At 46.3% G+C, this 25263-nt stretch overlaps 1 protein-coding gene across 1 annotated transcript in view; it reads right to left on the reverse strand.

The window, feature by feature from the left end:
- Nucleotides 1-5062: 5062 nt before the first annotated feature.
- The window catches only part of LOC142246634 (uncharacterized), a 47833-nt gene continuing 27632 nt past the window's right edge, over nt 5063-25263 (reverse strand). Inside the window, exons 2-10 of the mRNA XM_075319701.1 lie at nt 23159-23227; nt 20617-20731; nt 19969-20105; nt 17653-18024; nt 16660-16798; nt 15423-15523; nt 14981-15139; nt 14738-14864; nt 5063-5459 (exon numbers count right to left, since the gene is read on the reverse strand). Coding sequence (XP_075175816.1) covers nt 5456-5459; nt 14738-14864; nt 14981-15139; nt 15423-15523; nt 16660-16798; nt 17653-18024; nt 19969-20105; nt 20617-20731; nt 23159-23227 — 1223 coding nt within the window. The 3' untranslated portion in view covers nt 5063-5455. The remainder of the gene's footprint in view (nt 5460-14737; nt 14865-14980; nt 15140-15422; nt 15524-16659; nt 16799-17652; nt 18025-19968; nt 20106-20616; nt 20732-23158; nt 23228-25263) is intronic.

Here is a 25263-nt window from a genome sequence, read left to right on the forward strand (position 1 = left end):
AGGGCTCATACTGTATATAGGAGGCTATATGGGGGCTAATAATGTATATAGGAGGCTATATGGGGGCTCATATTGTATATAGGAGGGCTATGTGGGGGCCCATGTTGTAGATAGGAGGCTATGTGGGGGCACACACTGTATATAGGAGGCTATGTGGGGGTTCATACTGTATATAGGAGGCTATGTGGGTGCTCATGCTATATTAGGAGACTATCTGGGGGTTTCGTACTGTATATAGGGGCTATGTAAGGGCTCATACTGTATATAGGAGGCTATATGGGGGCTCATACTGTATATAGGAGGCTATATGGGGGTTCATACTGTATATAGGAGGCTATGTGGAATCTCACACTGTCTTTAGGTGCTATGAGGGGGCTCATGCTGTATATAGGGAAGGTATGTGGCTACTCATACTGTATAGAGAAAAGGCTATGTGGGGCTCATGTAAATAGAAGGCTATGTGTGGAGCTCATACTCTATATAGAGCGGCTATGCTGGGATTTATACTGTATATTGACAGCTATGTGGGGGCTCATACTGTATATTTGGGGACTGTGGGGGCTCATACTGTATATAGGGGGCTATTTGTAGACTCATACTGTACAAAAGGGGACTGTGTATGGCCTCATATGGTAAAGAGGGGGTGTCCGCATACTTAATTACTAATTCTGCTCTATATCGTGTGATACTATTAATATGAAATATTATAATTAATATATTAATAATAATATTGAGCAAAATTAATTTCAGCCTATTGGTTTGTTCTCCATAACAGTTATGGACTCTTCTGTGGCCCCTTGGGAAAATTAATTGGCTAACCCTAAGGCATATGTGAAAGGTGAAGTCAATGCTTGCACATATTTAGTTGCACTTACCGTGTTGCTGCTGCACTTGTTGCATACATGTTGGGGTGTACTTTGCTGCTGATCTTGTTTGTTTACTTGTATGTATTGCAGTCATGGCAGCTTTCACATGTGACTCAGTTTTTCAGGAGGTGCTGGTTAGTTTAGTTTTTGTCGATTGACAGATATGTAAATAGATTTTCTTGTAGCAGTGCTTACTGTCAGGATTCTCCGATGCCGTTAGCGATTCCTACCAGCCATGTGATCGCAAGTATGCGATAGGCATACTTTCTGCCACTTTTCGACTAGACGTTCACGGTCTTTCTCAATTCACCAATATTGAGTGTGGATGAGCACATTTAATGATAATGTGACAGCTCGCTCCCCGAGGCAGCACCGGAGAATTGGAGAATTCTGACAGCATACACTGTGCGTACTGTGAGGATTCACAACTTTGCAGTCACATAAAATGACTGTAGATTTTTATTACACACCCGAACAAACCCTTCAATGCTCCTAACATAAATACAAATGTAGTAACCCTTAACTTTTCAGACGACACAATACTTTATTAACATGGTCATGTAATTTTTACAAATTATGAATATTTTCATAGATCCAGAACCAAACTCAGCACAAGAACATGTCAACAGATCCAATATCAGAAGTTGCAGACTTTCATGTCCAATCTTTAAGCATTTCACTGTTGCCTTCTAAATCCAATAGGATGTCCATGTTACGTACAAACATAATGTACAGGGGTGTCATGGAGGATAGAAGAAGATCCAGTGGCTCCTGTGAAGCTCAACTGAACTCCATGCCCAAAAGAGTTAAGTTATATATAACCAAAACTACCATATATTGATAGGAGTAATTGTAGCACAAACCAAAGAGAAAAAACTCCTAAAAACAATTTTTTATTCTAATCAATATTAAAATTATAGATATAAAATCACTGCTCATTTAAAATAACTACAGTGATATATTATAGTGAGTGTAATAGGGTGATAGACTCGATTGGTGGGGACAGTGTAAATAGTTTCCTGTTCTCAGGGTAGGGGCAACCTTAATAGTTGCGCTAGTTTATTCAGATACAGCAATACGTGGTTCAGGGGATGACCTATCTCTCCCTCCCTTTCTCCTACCTACCAACGGAGGTGTACCATGAATTATTGGGTACCCCCCGCTCCACGTCGTCTCTCCCTAGTATCTCCCTTCAAGCTAGTTGCTCAGTACTAAGTTTATATATACATATGGATATAGAGTCCCAGCAGGGAATGACTTATCTGCCGAGACCATCCAGTATTCTATCCCGACGCGTTTCCCCCCTACGCCGCTTCTACTGTCCCGCAGGTCCATTGGTATCAGCCAGCATTTCACACATGTGTGACATGCTGGCTGATACCAATGGACCTGCGGGACAGTAGAAGCGGCGTCTTTTCCCTATAGACTGAGTGCCCTATTATGGGCGAGGGATGCCACGCTGTGTCTGTGACTGATACTCTCTTAGATATAAGTTGATGTGATGGGACCTGCAGAATATTGAGAGCAGTGTCTCACTACGGAGTGAATGCCCCTACGATGGGCGGTTGATGCCACACTGTCGGTGCGACCATCAGTCATTAAGATATAAGAGATCTAATCCGGATCAGTCCCCTGATGAACCCCTAGAAAAAATATAGGGGGGAAACGCGTCGGGATAGAATACTGGATGGTCTCGGCAGATAAGTCATTCCCTGCTGGGACTCTATATCCATATGTATATATAAACTTAGTTTGGGACTAAATACTGGATGGTCTCGGCAGATAAGCCATTCCCTGCTGGGACTTTATATCCATGTATATATAAGAACTCTTTTTTGATCTGAGATCCATCTAATATCTAGAAAAAGTTTTTTATAAAAAATATCTAAATTATCTCTAAGTACTGTAACTATTTGCACATATTCTCTTTGGTGGTGGGTCTCCCGGATCTGAGCAACTAGCTTGAAGGGAGATACTAGGGAGAGACGACGTGGAGCGGGGGGTACCCAATAATTCATGGTACACCTCCGTTGGTAGGTAGGAGAAAGGGAGGGAGAGATAGGTCATCCCCTGAACCACGTATTGCTGTATCTGAATAAACTAGCGCAACTATTAAGGTTGCCCCTACCCTGAGAACAGGAAACTATTTACACTGTCCCCACCAATCGAGTCTATCACCCTATTACACTCACTATAATATATCACTGTAGTTATTTTAAATGAGCAGTGATTTTATATCTATAATTTTAATATTGATTAGAATAAAAAATTGTTTTTAGGAGTTTTTTCTCTTTGGTTTGTGCCAAAAGAGTTAAGGCAGTGCCTGAAAATAATGGTAGCTACACAAAATATTGACACTTTGAGCACAATTTGCCCATTTTCACTTAGGGGTGTACTTACTTTTGTTCCCAGCAGTGGATTATCAAAGATACTCTTTATTGAGAGAGCACCAAATTTACACTGTTATACAAGCTGTGCGCTGATTACTTTATATTGTATCAAACTGTCAGATCTTCAGTGTTGTCCCATGAAAAGATATAATAAAGTATTTACAAAAATGTGAGGGGTGTACTCATTTTTGTTATATACTGCATATATTACCCAAGTTATTGAACAGCATATGTGTCAAGAGATCCAGTACGGAATAATTTCTGGTTTATTATAGACCCTAGATGATGGGCGACCATTACTAGTGGGTTGTAGGTGTCCACATTGAGGGTGGATGGGTGAAGCACATAGAAAGTAAGGCCCGTAATGATTAATATAGACCAATGAGACAGAAGCCCCTATGTGTATGTGGATACCAACTAACCCAGTGGTAGATGTTACACCATTTATGAAAGACGGACACTCAATAGAAGGGTTAATATTTTTCTCCATTCTACATTTTTTGTATTAACTAGTCTTATAGTCGAATATTGAAGATTTCATATCTGGTCTAATATTTTCTTATCTCATATGCAATGTTCTGAGAAAACTGTGGTATGGGCAGTATTTTGCGAAAGGCATGATACATAAAAGTTATCACATTTCTGAGAAGGGGGGGGGGCGGTGAAAATTCCAATGGAACGTTGCATGCAGTATTACATTTATCTGTAAATGGTATAGGAAACCTACTCATAGGGGAATTATCAGAATAGTTTATGCTCCCAAACTGGTGTGTGTTCTTCTCTACAGGAGCTCGTGACTAAGGGGTACTTTGCACACAGAGATAAATCTGCGGCAGATCTGTGGTTGCAGTGAAATTGTGGACAATCAGTGCCAGGTTTGTGGCTGTGTACAAATGGAATAGTAAGTCCACAATTTCACTGCAACCACAGATCTGCCAAAGATTTATCTGTGTGTGCAAAGTAGCCCTAAGACTGCCTCGTCCCACAATATGTCCTCCTTGGTGATCCGGTACAAAAATGCTTCAACAACATCTATAAAAATACTCAGATACACATGATATACGCTGACTTCTTTATTTACTTCATTCAAATTGTGTAATATAGAATTTTCCTTTAGAAGTCAGGAAATTTTATGTGGCCCTGATGATGATGATGATGATGATGATAGGGGGCCTTGACTCATGAAGAGTCATCCTTCAGCACTCAGGAAAGGAAAAACCCCCAGTGGAGGAAACCTTTAGGGAACCATGGCTAAAGGAGAGCCCTTCCCTTGGGCTTTACATGTTCAATGGTGAGAGCAGAGACCGAGCCCGGAAACTGCATCTTCATGCAGCAGGAAAGTCACTTTTCTGTGAACGTGTCTGACTGCGGAAAGTCCAGTATTATATCCATGTGTGAGCGCAGAAACCGAGTCTGGAAACTGCCTCTAGATGCAGCAGGAAAGTCACTTGTATTGTGACTACATCTGACTGCGGAAAGTCCAATAAGTCATATTCATGGGTGAGCGCAGAAACCGAGCCCGGAATCTGCCTCTAGATGCAGCAGGAAAGTCACTTGTATTGTGACTACATCTGACTGCGGAAAGTCCAGTAGAAGTCATATTCATGGGTGAGCACAGAAACCGAGCCCGGAATCTGCCTCTAGATGCAGCAGGAAAGTCACTTGTATTGTGACTACATCTGACTGCGGAAAATCCAATAAAAGTCCTATTCATGGGTGAGCGCAGAAACCGAGTCTGGAAACTGCCTCTAGATGCAGCAGGAAAGTCACTTGTATTGTGACTACATCTGACTGCGGAAAGTCCAATAAGTCATATTCATGGGTGAGCGCAGAAACCGAGCCCGGAATCTGCCTCTAGATGCAGCAGGAAAGTCACTTGTATTGTGACTACATCTGACTGCGGAAAGTCCAGTAGAAGTCATATTCATGGGTGAGCACAGAAACCGAGCCCGGAATCTGCCTCTAGATGCAGCAGGAAAGTCACTTGTATTGTGACTACATCTGACTGCGGAAAATCCAATAAAAGTCCTATTCATGGGTGAGCGCAGAAACCGAGCCCGGAATCTGTCTCTAGGTGCAGCAGGAAAGTCACTTGTATTGTGACTACATCTGACTGCGGAAAGTCCGGTAAATGTCACATCCAGTGGGTGGAGGCAGAGACCGAGCCCGGAATCTGCCTTTTAAAGACCTCGCTTTGCCTCACCTGTAATACATGATCAAAAATAAGGAAAATAGTTAGGGATAATATAAATACATGGATGTATACAATAACGAGCAGGACAGCCAGGAAGATTATGTTATCCACTAGATCAGCGCCTCTCACTTGTAAGGCTTCCCTTGGAGGCAGCTGGGTGCACAGTTTCCCTAGAAGTGATCGTGTGCTGCACAGTCTGTTCTATGACTGCAGCAATATTTAATTTGGAAACATCGTTGGTCATTTAGCAGTTATTCTAACATTATATTATTATATTGGGTTTATAAGACAACACTGAGAAATATTTTTGATATTAGTATGGGCTTTAACTCTGCATGGTGAGGCCCAGGGACCACCCGTGGTCTGTCTTGGGAGACCCGGGCACCACCTATGGTCTGTCTGGTGAGGCCCAGGCACCACCCATGGTCTGTCTGGTGAGGCCCAGGCACCACCCATAGTTCATCTGGTGAGGCCCAGGCACCACCCGTGGTTTGTCTGGTGAGGCCCAGGCACCACCCATGGTCTGTCTATCTGTCTGGTGAGGCCCAGGCACCACCCATGGTCTGTCAGGTGAGGGGCAGGCACCACCCATGGTTTGTCTGGTGAGGCTCAGGCACCACCCATGGTCTGTCTGGTGAGGCCCAGGCACCACCCATGGTCTGTTGGGTGAGGACCAGGCACCACCCATGGTCTGTCTGGTGAAGCCCAGGCACCATCCATGATTTATCTGGTGACGCCCAAGTATTAGTTCGGTGTGTCTAATGAGGAATGAGTAGAAAAAGTGGTCAATTTCAATTTATGTTAAAACATAACATATATCAGGGGTCTGAAACTCGGCTGGGTGTATGGGCCGCACAGAGGAAAAAAATAATTTTGGGGGCCGCATTCTTTGCAGGAGAAAGTGACATTTTTATTGGTACCATATATTTTTTTTTTTTACACACCTTTGGATCACTGATTTTGAACATTTTTCACTTGTTTATTATAATAAATGTGCACATTCTTTGTTTAAATATAAAAAATATAAAAAAAAATTTGATGGTAAAAAAAATGTCATGCTTTTTTTTTTTTTACATTTTATCTTTTTCTTGTAACTAATAGTGTTACTATTATCACTATATAGAAATTTTGGCCAACATCTTTTAGTAATATTCCCCATCTTGTTGTAATGTGCCCATGCTTGCCCCATTGTAGTATTGTGCCCCATCCTAGTCCCCATCCTACAGTAATGTGCTCATCCTTGTCTCCATCCTATAGTAATGTCCCCAGCCTTGTCCCCATCTTATCGTAATGTGCACATCCCGTAGTAATGTGTCCAGCCTTATCCCCATCTTATAGTAATGTTCCCCATCTTTGTCCCCTTGTAGCCTTCTCCCTATCCTGTAGTACTGTCCCCATCATATAGTTGTCCCATTCTATAGTAATGTGCCCATCCTACAGTAATGTCCCTATCATATAGTAATGTGCCAACCTTGTCCCCATCCTATAGTACTGTCCCATCCTATAGTAATGTCCCCATCTTATCATAATGTGCCCATCTTATAGTAGTAATGTGTCCATCCTTGTCCCCATCCTATAGTAATGTCCCCAGCCTTATCCCTATCCTATAGTAATGTTTCTCATCCTTGTCCCCTTGTAGTAATGTCCCTATCCTGTAGTACTGTGCTCATCCTAGTCCCCATCCTATAGTAATGTCACCAGCCTTGTCCCCATTCTATAGTAATGTCCCCATCCAATAGTATTATGCCCATCCTTGTAATGTCCCCATCCTTTAGTAATGTCCCCAGCCTTGTCCCATTTCTATAGTTATGTCCCCATCCAATAGTATTATGCTTATCACTGTAATGTCCCCATCCTGTAGTAATGTCCGCAGCCTTGTCCCCATTATATAGTAATGTTCCCATCCAATAGTATTATACCTATCCTTGTAATGTCCCCATCCTTTAGTAATGTGCCCACCTTGCCCTATTCTATAGACATGTGCCCACCTTGTCCCTATTCTATAGTAATGTGCCCACCTTGTCCCCATCCTGTAGTCATGTGCCCACCTTGTCCCTATTCTATACTCATGTGCCCACCTTGTCCCTATTCTATAGTAATGTCCCCATGCTGTAGTAATGGGTATGTGGCGCCCTGGGCAAGCCAGGACGTCACAAGCACTACACCAACACACCCCACACTCCCAGTCAGGCACACCAAAGTCAAACAAAAACCCTTGTTGCCTCCCTCCAGGGGCTGATGCTCACACCAGGGGGTGGGCCAGGCGGTTGGTCCCGCCCACCGAGGAGTGCACAGTCCTGGAGGCGGGAAAAGAGAGCAGATAGTTTGCAGTGGAGAAGAGTGGTGGAAGGGAAGTGGCAGTTGAGGAGTCTGAAGTTGGTCTGGGTGTGTGGCCCGGACGGAACAGCAAGGTTGGCAGATGGTGGTGACTGTCTGCAAGAGAGGCCTATTGGAGCTAGCCGTAAGGACCGTGGACGGGCGGTGGCCCGGCGGTACCGGACCGGTACGCAAAGAGAAGCCAGCACCATCCGGCAGGGGCTTACGGACCCCGACAAGGCTAGGAGTCCCCGTGCAATTTGTCAAATCCGTTAGCGAAGGGAACCTCCTGGGTTTCCCAGCAGCCAAGTCCCGATAGAAGGCAACAGTCCAACCTTGAGAGGGAAACACAGTCACCGCCAAGGCTAAAGTTCCCAGGGCCAGAGCCTGCGGGCAAAAGGGGCTCCCTCAGCACATATCCAAGCTGGAGAGCGGGTTACCGGTGGGAACCCATTGGAACCGTACACACTACACAGGTGCAGGGAAAGGCAGTCACCATCAACCTGCCGTGAGGAGCAACAACGCAGCCATCTGTGGGACCCATCCATCCAGCCTCTTGTTTTACCGGAGACTCTGTGTACATCATTGGCTGAGTGAGTACCACCGTGCGGCACAGCGCTGCCCCCGCAACCCTGCACCTTGCCAGGCCCCGTAACCCGCTTGCCATCCATCACTACCCCATCACTGGGCTCCGGGACAACCAACCCCCTACCCACGGAGGGGAGAACTAACATCCAGGCTGCTCCCTGCCATCGCTCCCGGGATCCCCGTCCAGAGCAGCGGTGGTGTCACCAACCTCACCACAACCGTGGGTGGCATCACGGACAATATCAAATCCCCACAATCAAACCCCCTTTTCACTCACGGGCGAGGAACACCGCTCGAGTCCCTGGGATCCGGCCCACCGCTCGAGCCACCACCGAGCAGCAGCAGCTGGACCCGAGCAGTGGGAGAGCGCAGCGTCCCCTCCTCCACCCGCGACAACTTGGCGTCACGAACAGGATCTTACCGCTCTGCCGTCAGGTAGAGGTGCGCCTTGTGACCGCCGGAGGTGTCTGGCCGAAAAATTTGTGAAGCTGCCATCTTGGGCGCGAAAGATTCCCGCTCGAGCGTCTCCTCGAGCAGTAGAAGCGCGAAGGCTGAAACCCCGCCCCCGTAGAGGAGGTACCGGAAGGAAACTAAGGGGGACTGATGGCGTCTGGCCGCATGTAGCCCGCGGCTATAAAAGCAGAGACGCCAGGACCCTGCGGCCATCTTGTTGCTGGTTCCTGGAAGAGGCCGCCAGAGCCATGTTTATGCCGTCCCGCAGCACCGTAGCCCCCGCACCTGGAACCGCGGCGTTGGTGGAGGTCCGGACCGCTCAGCTCCAACAACGGCTGCAGGTCAAAATGCAGCTCCTCCTGGAGGAGTGGGAGGCCGACATGGCGGAGGTTGTGGCGACCGTGCGGAGACGCAAGGAAGAGGGAGTTTCGGAAGGGAGGGTGAGTGATCCACGCCCCTGTGCCCCTAGTGGGTTGGTCATCGCGGCCGAGGGACCCGGTCCATACCCGCTCGCCCAGCTACCTCCCCCACTACCCGTATTGGCTGCCGCGCCCCCCGCCACTAGGCCCGCTATCACCACAACTGGTAGCGGTACCCCGCACGTCCGCCCAGGCGGATCGGCCTGCAGCCGGAGCCCATGATTGTCCAGAACAGCTACCGTGGAAGGTGCCGAAGCCTGAACCGGAGATGTCTGCGGAGACTTTCCCCGAGCCGGAGCCGACGGGCCGCTCCGTGCAGGAGGCCCGGCGGAAGAGGACCCCTGTGCCCATCCCCCACACCTCGGCTGAGGTTGCGCCAGGTTGCCGCTGCAGGGCAGCACCCCAGGCCAAGTCACCGCGGGACCTTCCACCCAGATCACCAGTGGTGGGCAGTGTCCAGAAGGTCTCGCGGGACCCGACCCATGCGCCGGAGCTCGCAGCAGCCCCGTATTGGGACAGGGAGCCGACACCGCTGGGCCCGGAGATCGCGCAAAGGGAGAGGAAGAAGGCAGAGTTGGTGGCCCGCACGATCTGGGAAAAAGAAAGCCTCCGGCAAGCGACCTTCTGTGTCTGGGGCCCCCTGTATGAAGGGCAGGTGAGGCGGTTTGATGTCCGCCGGGGCTATGGCTTTATTTATGAGCCGGGCCTGGAGGCCGAAGTCTTTGTAGCCCGGCGGGATGTCAACGCCCACCTGCCGGAGGAGCACCCAGGCCGCAACCTGATGCCAGGAGACCTGGTGCAGTACACCCGGCACTGCAGGGAGAGGGGGTGGTTCGCGTTGGATGCAAAGTTGAGGGGCAGCCAAGAGGCCCAGGTGTCCACCACGTCCCCTCCCCCAGCCGACACCGAAGAGTCTGAGTGATGGCAGCGGAGCTCCGCTGCAGTTGTCCCCGTTGGGACCACCAAAGTATCGTTGTGAAATTTTGAAAATGATAAGTGAATGATTACCGAAGAAGTTACCTGATTTTCAACATTGATTTGCACCGGTCGTTGCCGGCAACTGTTGTCCCCGTGGGGACTGTTTGCAATCAATGCATAGAAACTGCTACGGACAAGCCCGAGAACTGGCAGGGCAACCACAAACTTAGTGGCATGTAAAAAAAAAAAATGTTGGCTAAACCGTTACCGCCTCCGGAGAGGCTGATTTGGAGGATGGGCCTGGAGGGAAGTGATGGCCCAGGCCTGCCACTACCGCAACCGGTGGCGATCCTCCGGGGGTTTCAGGGGTTCCCCATGGACGTGGGTCCCCTGAAAAGGACAGAACCCGCTCGGGTAACTTGTGCTGGACTGGGGTCAAGGGGTGCCTGCCCGTTTGCTTAGGGGCAGCATCAGGGCCAGGTTGCTTGGGTGGGAGAGAGCGGAAGCCGTTACCGTTAGCAACGTTTAAGTATGTGCCTCCCGATGTGGGAAGATTGAAAAAATGTGTTTATATGTTTTACCGTTTATCTTTTTCAGTTGTGAAAATAAAACCGGTGATGGACGGGCAGCCCGCGGACGGTCTGCATTTTACTAAGGGGGAATGTGGCGCCCTGGGCAAGCCAGGACGTCACAAGCACTACACCAACACACCCCACACTCCCGGTCAGGCACACCAAAGTCAAACAAAAACCCTTGTTGCCTCCCTCCAGGGGCTGATGCTCACACCAGGGGGTGGGCCAGGCGGTTGGTCCCGCCCACCGAGGAGTGCACAGTCCTGGAGGCGAGAAAAGAGAGCAGATAGTTTGCAGTGGAGAAGAGTGGTGGAAGTGAAGTGGCAGTTGAGGAGTCTGAAGTTGGTCCGGGTGTGTGGCCCGGACGGAACAGCAAGGTTGGCAGACGGTGGTGACCGTCTGCAGGAGAGGCCTATTGGAGCTAGCCGTAAGGACCGTGGACGGGCGGTGGCCCGGTGGTACCGGACCGGTACGCAAAGAGAAGCCAGCACCATCTGGCAGGGGCTTACGGACCCCGACAAGGCTAGGAGTCGCCATGCAATTTGTCAAATCCGTTAGCGAAGGGAACCTCCTGAGTTTCCCAGCAGCCAAGTCCCGATAGAAGGCAACAGTCCAACCGTGAGAGGGAAACACAGTCACCGCCAAGGCTAAAGTTCCCTGGGCCAGAGCCTGCGGGCAAAAGGGGCTCCCTCAGCACATATCCAAGCTGGAGAGCGGGTTACCGGTGGGAACCCATTGGAACCGTACACACTACACAGGTGCAGGGAAAGGCAGTCACCATCAACCTGCCGGGAGGAGCAACACTGCAGCCGTCTGTGTGACCTGTCCATCCAGCCGCTTGTTTTACCGGAGACTCTGTGTGCATCATTGGCTGAGTGAGTACCACCGTGCCGTGCGGCACAGCGCTGCCCCCGCGACCCTGCACCTCGCCAGGCCCCGTAACCGGCCTGCCATCCATCCCTACCCGATCACCGGGCCCCGGGACAACCAACCCCCTACCCACGGAGGGGAGAACTAACATCCAGGCTGCTCCCTGCCATCGCTCCCGGCATCCCCGTCCAGAGCAGCGGTGGTGTCACCAACCTCACCACAACCGTGGGTGGCGTCACGGACAATATCAAATCCCCACAATCAAACCCCCTTTTCACTCACGGGTGAGGAACGCCGCTCGAGTCCCTGGGATCCGGCCCACCGCTCGAGCCACCACCTAGCAGCAGCAGCAGCCGGACCCGAGCAGTGGGAGAGCGCAGCGTCCCCTCCTCCGCCCGCGACAGGTAGGGGGGGGCATTGGCGGCGGCTGAAAGGGGGCAGGGGCGCTATAACTTACCGATCGCTCCCTTCACCTTCCACAGACGCCGGAGTGAAGCTGAGCGGGTGGTCTCCGGCCCCAGATCCACAGTGATTGGAGAGATCGGTGACAAGGCCGTTCTCTCCAATCAGAGCTGGGGGCAGGTGAAACTGAGGTCACCCAGCTCCAGGCAATGATCGGTGCTACAGCTGCACTGATATGGCTGGATTTCAATATTTCAGCCATTTTTAATGGCTGAAACATTACAGCGGCTGTGATTGGCTGACGAATGCCGCTCAGCCAATCACAGCCTCCGTAGGTCCGAGGAGGAGAAACCACCCCTCCTGAGGTCCCCTCCTCCCCGAATCTAAGTTATTTGCAATGCAAAGCGATCGCAGCCACCGGGGCTCCGGGGCCGCGATCTCGCCATGACATACTGTGTACAACAGTGGGAGGGGAGGGCACCAAAACAGATTAATGAACAATATGAAGGGATCAAAGCCACTTAGCACATTAAGGAACTAGTATGCATCAACAAGAGAAAAGAATGTGCGAAAAAAGTGGGATCACCACAATGAATAAATATACAAAAATATCTTTATTATAGAAATAGGCACAAATACCAACAACCGATTAAAATCAATTAAAAAAGCAAAACAGCTTATGGGAAACACACATACTGAGAGTGCCAATGGTCTGACACCCAAAGAATACCTCACACCCTCAGAGAGCCCCAACCCCACAAACATATAATAATGCAATGATTCAAGACACAGTGTCCATAAACTGGGACCACCAAAAGAGCAGATGGAAAATGCAAAATCAATCAGACAGATCAGAGTCCCAGTAGATGCCGTGGTGGGTTGGCAATGCAGCAATATCGCCACCAATAAGCATGATTTAAAGCAAAAATAGCCCATACAATACCACCTACGGATGGACACACAACGGGGTGCAGGCAAGGGGTGGAGGGGTGAGGTATGAGCCCCACGCGTATCGCTACAAACAAGGTGTAGCTTCCTCAGGGGAAATGTGCAATGATGGAAGCAATGTGCCTTTTTATTTAGTACAACATAATTAGAACATAATTACTAAATTGCCTACCAGCGTGTAGAGAAAGAGGCAAGGGAAGGTTGCTATGGAAATGGAAGACGCCCGATGGAAGCTGCCATTTTGCCATTCCACCAACTAATGTGAAGAATACCACTAGTTGCGCAAATATCGTAACCGGCGTAGCCGGTTGAATATAGCTCGTGGGTGGTTGAATATGCGCAGTAACAACTTATCTTGGCATTCTGCTTGTTTTCGGCGTTTCAGCGTTTCAGCTTATTGCGCATGCGCCGGTTACGATATTTGCGCAACTAGTGGTATTCTTCACATTAGTTGGTGGAATATGTGTGGGGACCATCTATCTCAGCATCTGCTTATTGCGCATGCGCCGGCTACGATGTTTTGCGCTGTTAGCATGATTATCTACGCCGCCTGCTATTTGGTGTTGCTAACGCATGCGCATACTATACTTCCTGTGGCTCGTTCCCATCCACATGACTGTGATCACGTGGCAAAATGGCAGCTTCCATCGGGCGTCTTCCATTTCCATAGCAACCTTCCCTTGCCTCTTTCTCTACACGCTGGTAGGCAATTTAGTAATTATGTTCTAATTATGTTGTACTAAATAAAAAGGCACATTGCTTCCATCATTGCACATTTCCCCTGAGGAAGCTACACCTTGTTTGTAGCGATACGCGTGGGGCTCATACCTCACCCCTCCACCCCTTGCCTGCACCCCGTTGTGTGTCCATCCGTAGGTGGTATTGTATGGGCTATTTTTGCTTTAAATCATGCTTATTGGTGGCGATATTGCTGCATTGCCAACCCACCACGGCATCTACTGGGACTCTGATCTGTCTGATTGATTTTGCATTTTCCATCTGCTCTTTTGGTGGTCCCAGTTTATGGACACTGTGTCTTGAATCATTGCATTATTATATGTTTGTGGGGTTGGGGCTCTCTGAGGGTGTGAGGTATTCTTTGGGTGTCAGACCATTGGCACTCTCAGTATGTGTGTTTCCCATAAGCTGTTTTGCTTTTTTAATTGATTTTAATCGGTTGTTGGTATTTGTGCCTATTTCTATAATAAAGATATTTTTGTATATTTATTCATTGTGGTGATCCCACTTTTTTCGCACATTCTTTTCTCTTGTTGATGCATACTCGCCATGACATACTGGGTACGTCATGGGTCCTTAAGTACCAGGGAACCATGACGTACCCCGTAAGTCATAGGTCGCTAAGGGGTTAATGTGCCATCCTTCACACACACACACACACACACACACACACACACACAAAACATCATTCTTCTCACCTGTCCCGCGCCCTTGGCTGCCTCAGCTCTGCTTCGTGCGGCCCCCAGGCCCGTGCCCCTGTTAACTATCACGACAGGTGCAGGGGCCGCAGCCACTGACAGTGATTTATGTCAGATGATTGTTTTGCCGGCGCGAGAGCGCAGAGTCATTGACTCTGAGAGCGCACACCGGCAAAACATTCATCTAACAAAGTGCAGACAGTGGCTGCGGCCCATGTACTGGCCGCGATAGTAAACAGGGGCACGGGCCTGGGGGCTGCATGAAGCAGCCTGAGTGGCCGCATGCGGCCCACAGGCCGCATGTTTCAGACCCCTGACATATATCATAAAACATATAGGCAGGATACAAAGTCATAAGAACTTACCAGGGCAGGAGGTCTCCGTTCTCTGATTTGAAGTAGAAAAAAAGTTGTACCCTGGCGGGCATGTTTACACACTGGCAAGTGTGGATCCTTGTTAGAAAAGGTAGAGAATCTTCAATTTCCTCTTCTTCTGTAAAACACAATGTTTATACATATTAATAGACATTGATTCTACTTCATTCCCGGTGTGGGGTTGGACACCCAGAAATTATTAGAAATTGCTCAAAGTGAAGAAAATAAACTTACCGTCAGAGGAGGTGACCACGTCCTCATCTGGCATACTGATTACTACATCAAGGGGGCCAGACACAGAGATCTTGATCTCCTCGACGATCTCTCTATTTTCAGTCTCGGGTCCATGAGGAGCATCATCAACAATTGTAAGCATATTGTCCTCATGTTCTCCTGTAACACAGAATATTGAAATCAGCATTAATAAAATAAAAAGCTTCTATGTGTTTCTTGTAGAAAATTTCCTTTATGTCTCGGGTTAATTCACTGATGGGATTTGGATTCAGAGACTTCTTTTCTCTTAAAATGGTGATTCTCCATTAACTACATTTTGGAATATGCAAAGACACAAACCAGAATGTCCTCAGTGTAAGTAAATGACTTCATGTTGCCAGTCGGGGGTGGGAGACCAAGAAAATATTAGAAATTGCTTAAAATGAAGATAAAATTAACTTACCGTCAGCGGAGGTGACCACATCACAGCCGTCCATTACAGGTGGCGAGGCCCAATCACCGTCTAGATATTCCTGGTGATGCTCGGGCATTTCTTGGGTATGTCTAAAGGGGAAGTAGTAGAAGAGTTTGAGAAGACCTACTCTAGATAATAAATTCATTATGTTCAAATGTTTAGCTCCAAAGCACCCAATTTCTAATGTAGCCCATTAACTATTTATCTATTGCATCTACATAATTCATAAAACATATATATATATATATATATATATATATATATATATATACATATATATATAATGTGTCCACCCATATCCTGTCCACCGCCATCAACTTGAGAACAGTGGCAGCTATAGGCATAGAAGTGGTGTCTAGGTATATTAAAATAGCAATGCGCTACACAATGAAACCACCTATAGCGCCACCTGGTGGAAAACAACGGAGTTAGCATTTTTATTTCGAAAATGGAATGAGATAGAGAAAAAAAGTGAATTACAAAGTTGCAGGGCATCATCAATTCAATACGAATCGACACCTTGCATACAGAAATGCTATGATATGAAACCAATGACCCCCTCCAAAACATTGACTGATGGTCACGCATATAGCGCTCATTTAACTTTGATGCTCAAAGTGGCCACCGTCAGCTGCAATGCAAATCTGGACTCTGGACAGCATACTGTATCTTGCTGCATGTTGTGCAATATGGTAGGTGAAACGTTTGCACAAGCATCTGTGATACGTCGTCGTAGGTCCTGCAATGTTGGTGGAGGGGTTGCATACACCTGCTGTTTGATGTGACCTCACAGAAAGAAGTCTAATGGAGTCAGGTCAGGTAAGCGTGGAGGCCACTCCATGCAGCCACCATACCCACTGACTTGTAGGAAGGTCTCCATGAGGTATCGCTTCACGTCCGCAGCCTTGAAGGTTTTACACGTTCTAATCATAGCATTTCTGTATGCAAGGTGTCGATTTGTATTGAATTGATGATGCCCTACTACTTTGTAATTCACTTTTTTTCTTTATCTAGTTCCGTTTTCGAAATAAAAATGCTAACTCCGTTGTTTTCCACCAGGTGGCACTATAGGTGGTTTCATTGTGTAGCGCATGGATACTTTACTATACCTAGACACCACTTCTATGTCTATAGCTGCCACCATTCTCAAGTTAATGGCGGTGGACAGGATATGGGTGGACACACTGTATACAAATATGCATACAGATAAGTGGTGAGAACTTACCGTGGTTGGAGGTCACGGTCCTTTTTGTCGTCAGACATCGAGCCTTCTGATCCAATCATGTCCGTTCCTTGTCCAAAAAGTGTCTTGTAACTTGGAAGCGGAGGAGGAGATGGAATATTTACTATGTCCTCTTCATGTTCTGTAAAACACATTAGACCCGATACATTATTTGTGTCATATTTTTTATTTTGTTTTCCTGGTATTTGTCAAGGGTTTTTCGTTCCACCTTCTTGAAAATGGCGCAAGTGGTTCATACATTTTTTGAAAAACAAACAAAAAGCCTTTTTTTTTGGCCTGTGACTTGGTTTGCCACTTTTTGAACGCTTTACAAAATGATGCAAATTTTGCGCCACAATGTCAGGCAAACAGAAAATATCTCCGGGGGACTGGAGAACATAATAGATAATTGATGAATCAGAAAAAATATCTAGAAACCACAAACCCGGCTCCCAATGGTGAACATAAAAACTAGGCAAACACATATAAAGTAGACTTTACAAAAGGTGAAAAACAAAATGAAAATTAGGCAAAAAAATGGAAAAAACACGAAAAAACAGAGAGGTAATAGGCGCCAATTAGGTCCATTGTTTATAAGATTAGCTGTTAACTTATTGGACAACGAATCTACTTCATTGGCGGAGACCCAGAAAATATTAAGAAACTGATTCAGGCACCCCTTTTTGTTCTCTCCGCTGGGGTGGGGCTTTAAATGTAAGTCCCCCACCCTGTGTCTTATACCCACCTGCCGCCATCTTCATCTTTTTCCGGTGGCTCTCCCATCGGTAGCTCCAGTATTTCATGGAGCGCACTGGAGGTCACAACTCAATGTAAGTCAATGAGAGACTTGCATAATTTCTGAGCGGCGACAAAAAATGATGAAGCCGCCAGAGGGAGAGTATAAGAATGGGGCAGGGACTTACATTAAATGCGCCACACCAGCGCTTTAAAAAATGCTGAAAGAAATTGCTCAAAGTGAAGATAAAATAAACTCACTGTCAGAGGCGGTGACCACGTCCTCATCTGGCATGCTGATTACATCAGGGGGGCCAGAGGCAGTGACCACGTCCTCATCTGGCATGCCGATTATTTCATCAGGGGGGCCAGAGGCGGTGACCACGTCCTCATCTGGCATGCCGATTATTACATCAGGGGGGCCAGAGACGGTGATCACGTCCTCATCTGGCATGCCGATTATTACATCAGGGGGGCCAGAGGCGGTGACCACATCCTCATCTGGCATGCCGATTATTACTTCAGGGGGGCCAGACACAGAGATCTTGGTTTCTTCAAGGACATCTCCATTTTCCGTCTTGGGTCCATTAGGAGAATGATCAGCAATAAGCTTTATTTTCTTCTCATGTTCTCCTGTAACACAGAATATTGAAATAAAAATTAATAAAATAAAGCTTCTGTGTTTCTTGTAGACAATTTCCTTTATGTCTCAGGTTCATTCACTGCCGGTATTTGGATTTGGAAATTATTTGTTTTCCTAAAATGTTGTTTTTCTATTACCATATTTTTCGTTTTATAAGACACACCCCAAATTTAGAGATAAAAAATGGTTAAAAAAAATAAGGTCCGTTTTTATACTCCAGTGTTGTCTTACCGGAGAGGGGGTGGCAACGGTGGTGGAGTAGAGTCACAGGAGGCAAGAGTGGTGCTGGTGGTGTCTGCGCTCGCAGTGGTGGGTCTGTGCTGGCAGTGGAAGTTGTGGTGGCTGTGTGGAGCTTCCCATACAGAGAGGCAGCCAGCCGGCTGCCCGCCCGCACAGAGAAGCACCCAGCTGTCCACCTGCCCGTACAGAGAAGCACCCAGCTGTCCACCTGCCCGCACAGAGAAACACCCAGCTGTCCACCTGCCTGCACAGAGAAGCACCCAGCTGTCCACCTGCCCGCACAAAGAAGCACCCAGCTGTCCACCTGCCCGCACAGAGAAGCACCCAGCTGTCCACCTGCCCGCACAGAAAAGCAGCCGGCCACCCGCACAGAGAGGCACCTGGCCACCCACACAGACAGCCGCCCGTACAGCGACGCAGTCGGCTATCCGCACAGACAGCACCTGGAGTCCATTCTCCACATCCCGGTAAGCTATATTCATATTTTAAGGCGCACCCCTCATTTTCCTCCCAAAATTTTGGGAGGAAAAGTGCATCTTATAATGTGAAAAATACGGTAAATACATTTTGATATATTGAAAGAAACAAACCAGAATGTCCCCAGTGTCAGTAATGGACGCCCCGGACTGCTTCCATGTAATATTAAAGCCGGCAATAACTGCCTTTATGTATATAGAGATTAACCCTTTCAGGAATAGGGAATTGTTAGTTCTTACACTTTTGTCTACGTCCATCCGGTTACATTGATACCAGTTTTGTGCTTTAATTGAAGGTTACTACATTTTTTTTGTGAACTGAGAGAACTAAAAATGCAATTCTCTCTATTTAATTTTTTTTCTTTTTTACAATATTTACTGATTAGGTAATTAATTCTAGATTTTAGTAGATCGGACTATTACAAATGTGGCGATACCAAATACGTATATTTTTATTTTTTTCCTTTCTGTATTTTTAACAGAGGAGAAGTGGGGATGAATTGAACTTTTCAATTTGTATTTATTTTTTATGTGTTAAAATCTTTCTTGTCTTTATTTCTTACAATATTTCTTCGTCCTCTCGGGGGACTTGAACCTGCGATGGTTTAATTGCCTATACTATATCCTGTAATACCATGACACTGCAAGATCTAATGATAACCCTGTTCCCCTATGGAGCTCAATGTTTGGCTGAACCTTACAAGAAGACCAAGCTTTTAAATGGTTAGTAGCTGTGTTGGGAACTGGACTCTAGCTGCGGCTGCAAAAGATGAATGCCAGCTGTAGAGTATAGCCAGTACCTGCCGTGTGTGGAGGGAGCTCAGCTCCTGAGCCCCCCAAATCCCAGCTATAGAGTATAGCCGGTACCTGCCGTGTGTGGAGGGAGCTCGGCTCCAGAGCCCCCCAAATGCCAGCTATAGAGTATAGCCGGTGCCTGCTGCGTGTGGAGGGAGCTCTGCTCCTGAGCTGTAGATTGTACCCCATACCTGCCGCGTGTGGAGGGAGCTTGGCTACTGAGCCCCCCAAATGCCAGCTATAGATTATAGCCGGTACCTGCCATGTGTGGAGGGAGCTCAGCTCAGGTGTCCCCCAAATGCCAGCTATAGAGTATGGCCAGTACCTGCCGCATGTGGAGGGAGCTCGGCTCCTGAGCCCCCCACACCTGTGAAGCCCTTCCCCGGCCGTGACACAATGTCAGATATGTAAAGATGTATTTACCTTTTGGTCTGCCGCGGCACTCTCGCTTTTTGTAGGAATGCCACAGGCTGTAAAAATCGGCGTCATAGTATTCACTATCTTTGTCGGCGTGCCATAGACCTTCCTCATCTCTTCTGGATTTGTTGTTTTTCCAAAGTCTGTAAAATGGTAAAATTGAAGTCATATTGTAAATTATAATGAAAGTGATTTCTGCACAGGGTAATAACACGTTTTACATGACATGTTCCTATCAGGAGAATTATCACCATTCTGTCACTTCAATCAACATTTATTTTTCATTATCTACATAAAAGTCTAATCTGCCCCATCAGGTTCCCGGGCTCCAGACTGGAGAGACCCTAGAAGTCTGCACTGGAGCGGGGCCTGGTCCAGATGCCTCTTCTGATTGTGAAGAGCCACAATGTCCTCTGTGGAAGTGCGGCACATGTCCTGGTATTGGGGAGGAAGCATGCCAACAGGGAGCAGGAAGTCCCCAGCGCTCAGTTCCGGGGGCCACGGGCACTGACATGGCCTCTGGACCTGGGTCCTGCACATGGTTTTCTACTCTACACATACAGTAAATGTCCCCAATACTGGAGTGACCTGAAGATGAGACATTTCTTCTCCAGACTCCAGTGTGGCCCATAAATCATTCCTTACTATACTTACTTATAGATGAGGGTAGAGATGGCAGCAGCCGTTATCACAAGGACGAAGACAATGGCCACAATAGCAATAATAACCATCAGATCCTGAGAATTATTGGGAAGGACGATGTTATCCCCTGAAAGAGAAAAAGAAAGGATGTAAGTGATCAGATAACGCTTCACCAGATAAACTGTGTAATATCTTCACATAGAAATCTGCTTATTTCTTCTCTGGCATAGGGCGACGACATTCCTGACTCGGTTGAAGCCTTTTCCAGCCTTTAATGGCTTGCTTAATGACAAAGAACTTCGTCACGTCCACCCACCCTGCTAATTGAAAAAAGAAGGCTATCCCCGATAAATGCCGTTTTGCCGATGTGCCCGACGCCCCTTGTTCTTTGAGCCGAAGCAAAAATTCCGTCGTCACTTCGCTTCTTGCGCAGTCGCAGTTATGAACGGGCCTACCCTGGATTAATGAACACCACTCCTCCCAAGCCTTACCATAGACCTGCCAGGTAGCTGGTGTAACGGAGGCACGGATTAGAGGCATTAGTGATTGGCTACAATGTCCCATAGCGATGGAGGACACAGGATACCCTCTGAATACGCCATTGGGAGATGGTCTGTGAAGGCCGCTGTGTGATGCAGGAATGGCTAACACGGTACAAAGATATATTTTACTTGTATTTCTTCTCTGATCTTTTATTCTCAAAATGCTGAATTCTGAGGTGAAATCTGTCTTCAGTGACTACAAATCTCCCATTACTGAGATAACGTTCTATGGAGATCTGTACCTTACGGTCAGGAGAACTTGCAGCAGAATGTCTGTCTGCCACTCGCTCCTCCTCCCTCCATAGAATATGAAAAGCACCAACTGTCATCTCCTATCTCAGGAATGGGAAATTGGTATTCACAGAAGACAGATTTTACAGGTGAATTAAGAGTGAAAAATCAGAGAGATGGAGAAAGAAGCGGATTTTCTCTGATAAGAAATACAGTGGAACCTTGGATTACGAGCATAATTGGTTCTGGGAGTGAGCTCTTAAACCAAGTTACTCTTGTATCAAAGCGAATTTTCCCATAGGAAATAATTGAAACACCGACAATTTGTTACACAGCCCAAAAATATTTACTGTATTTATACAAACTTATTACAGTAATACAAAATAATGTACTGTATTCATATAAAATTATTACAGTCACTAATACAAAATACTGTACAGTGCAGTAAAAAACATATAAAACAAATTAAACTGCACTTTAGCTTACAATAAAATTGTTGGTGAGCGGGAGGTACAGTATAAGCAATGTGCTGAACTGGTTAGCAGAAAGAAAGTACAGTACTGTATCCACAAATGCAAATTGATGGACATGTTATATAGTATATACTGTACTGTACAATGGTATACAGTAAATATGTACAGAAAGTTACCTCCAGAGCGGGTCAGAGCGCGGTGAAAGGACAGAACTGGAAGTGTGCACAGTGAGTATTTGCTCTTCTTGCAAAGCATTGCTCTTAAACCAAGTTACAAATTTGTAAAAAGCTTTGCTTGTCTTGCAAGTCGCTTGTTTCCATGTGTATCATTGATTTATGAAATAAAAATTAAAATGGCGGTTACTCTTTACCCCATAGTCAGTGTATATCTGGTAATGCACTTACGTCCCTGGATCTTGTTCTCCGGTATAGACCGCTGGTTACGGTTTCCGATGGGAGCACCTCTCACAGGCGCTAATAGCAAAATCAGAAATAAAAGTAGCTTAAAAAGCATTTTAGTATGGAGGAAAATCACTAATTGTGTAGTTAGCACAATGAGTCTCTCCAGACAAAGCCTCAATCTGTAACATCAGTCATTATAGGCACAAATTCTGTGACATCACAATTGGAATCCAACTGTGACATCACTGTGGGCGTGGCTACACATGGGGGATGGCACAATTGGGGCTTACTCACTAATGGAGCAGCTGCTTCCATCTCTGGATGTTTTCCTCAGGTTTTACTGCCACCAGTGTATAAATAAGTGGGACGAGGGTCATGTGTATGTTATTCCATATGTCATACGAGTGCTATGTGAGTGTAACCCTTCACCAGATAAACTGTGTAATATCTTCACATAGAAATCTGCTTATTACTTCTCTGATCTTTCATTCTCAAAATGATCTATTCTGAGGTGAAATCTGTCTTCGGTGACTACAAATTTCCCATTACTGAGATAGGAGATGACAGTTGGTTCTCATAACCTTCTATGGATATCTGTACCTTACGGTCAGGAGAACTTGCAGCAGAATGTCTGTCGGCCACTCGCTCGTCCTCCCTCCATAGAATATGAAAAGCACCAACTGTCACCTCCTATCTCAGGAATGGGAAATTTGTATTCACTGAAGAAAGATTTTAAAAGTGAATTAAGAGTGAAAAATCAGAGAGAATGAGAAAGAAGCAGATTATCTCTAATAAGAAATATTACAAAGTCGCTTATTTCCATGCGTATTACTGATATATGAAATAAAAATTAAAATGGCGGTTCCTCTTTACCCCATAGTCAGTGTATATCTGGTAATGCACTTACCTCCCTGGATCTTGTTCTCCGGTATAGACCGCTGGTTGCGGTTTCCGATGGGAGCACCTTCCACAGGCGCTAATAGCAAAATCAGTAATAGAAATAGCTTAAAAAGCATTTTAGTATGGAGGAAAATCACTAATCGTGTAGTTAGCACAATGAGTCTCTCCAGACAAAGCCTCAATCTGTAACATCACTCATTATATACACAAAGATTCCGCTACATCACAATTGAAATCCAGCTGTGACATCACGGGGGGCGTGGCTACACATGGGTGATGTCATAATCGGGGCTCAACCACTAAACATGGAGCAGCTGCTTCCATCTCTGGATGTTTTCCTCAGGTTTCACTTACACTAGAGTATAAATAATGGCTCCAATATCTTGAAAAGTGGGACGAGTGTCATGTGTGTTATTCCATATGTCATACGAGTGCTATGCGAGTGTGCGATTGTTTTATCCGTATAACGTGTGTATACAATGCATTTTAATACTCTATGTACATTCTTGCTAGTTGAATAAATTAAATACTTCTAGGCCACCATGTAAGGCACAAAGTAGAATTCACAACCAAGAAAAAGGAAGAGAAACAATGAATAATCAAATTAAGAAATAATAAAGCAGAAATAATAAAGCAATCAAATCTAAACAAAAAATGATAGAAAAGATAAAATAGAAAGATAAGATAGATAGATATCCTGCAGCTATATAATGTCCCCCCTACATATTATACACTTGTACCCTATAGTGCCTTTTACAGTTAGGTCCAGAAATATTTGGACAGTGACACAATTTTCGCGAGTTGGGCTCTGCATGCCACCACATTGGATTTGAAATGAAACCTCTACAACAGAATTCAAGTGCAGATTGTAACGTTTAATTTGAAGGTTTGAACAAAAATATCTGATAGAAATTGTAGGAATTGTACACATTTCTTTACAAACACTCCACATTTTAGGAGGTCAAAACTAATTGGACAAATAAACCAAACCCAAAAAAAAATTTTTATTTTCAATATTTTGTTGCGAATCCTTTGGAGGCAATCACTGCCTTAAGTCTGGAACCCATGGACATCACCAAACGCTGGGTTTCCTCCTTCTTAATGCTTTGCCAGGCCTTTACAGCCGCAGTCTTCAGGTCTTGCTTGTTTGTGGGTCTTTCCGTCTTCAGTCTGGATTTGAGCAAGTGAAATGCATGCTCAATTGGGTTAAGATCTGGTGATTGACTTGGCCATTGCAGAATGTTCCACTTTTTCGCACTCATGAACTCCTGGGTAGCTTTGGCTGTATGCTTGGGGTCATTGTCCATCTGTACTATGAAGCGCCGTCCGATCAACTTTGCGGCATTTGGCTGAATCTGGGCTGAAAGTATATCCCGGTACACTTCAGAATTCATCCGGCTACTCTTGTCTGCTGTTATGTCATCAATAAACACAAGTGACCCAGTGCCATTGAAAGCCATGCATGCCCATGCCATCACGTTGCCTCCACCATGTTTTACAGAGGATGTGGTGTGCCTTGGATCATGTGCCGTTCCCTTTCTTCTCCAAACTTTTTTCTTCCCATCATTCTGGTACAGGTTGATCTTGGTCTCATCTGTCCATAGAATACTTTTCCAGAACTGAGCTGGCTTCATAAGGTGTTTTTCAGCAAATTTAACTCTGGCCTGTCTATTTTTGGAATTGATGAATGGTTTGCATCTAGATGTGAACCCTTTGTATTTACTTTCATGGAGTCTTCTCTTTACTGTTGACTTAGAGACAGATACACCTACTTCACTGAGAGTGTTCTGGACTTCAGTTGATGTTGTGAACGGGTTCTTCTTCACCAAAGAAAGTATGCAGCGATCATCCACCACTGTTGTCATCCGTGGACGCCCAGGCCTTTTTGACTGTTGATTTTGCTACCCCAAGCATGTCTGCTATCTCTCTGATGGATTTTTTCTTTTTTTTCAGCCTCAGGATGTTCTGCTTCACCTCAATTGAGAGTTCCTTAGACCGCATGTTGTCTGGTCACAGCAACAGCTTCCAAATGCAAAACCACACACCTGTTATCAACCCCAGACCTTTTAACTACTTCATTGATTACAGGTTAACGAGGGAGACGCCTTCAGA

The sequence above is a fragment of the Anomaloglossus baeobatrachus genome, chromosome 7 (assembly GCF_048569485.1).
Source record: "Anomaloglossus baeobatrachus isolate aAnoBae1 chromosome 7, aAnoBae1.hap1, whole genome shotgun sequence".
Classification (NCBI taxonomy): Eukaryota; Metazoa; Chordata; class Amphibia; order Anura; family Aromobatidae; genus Anomaloglossus; species Anomaloglossus baeobatrachus.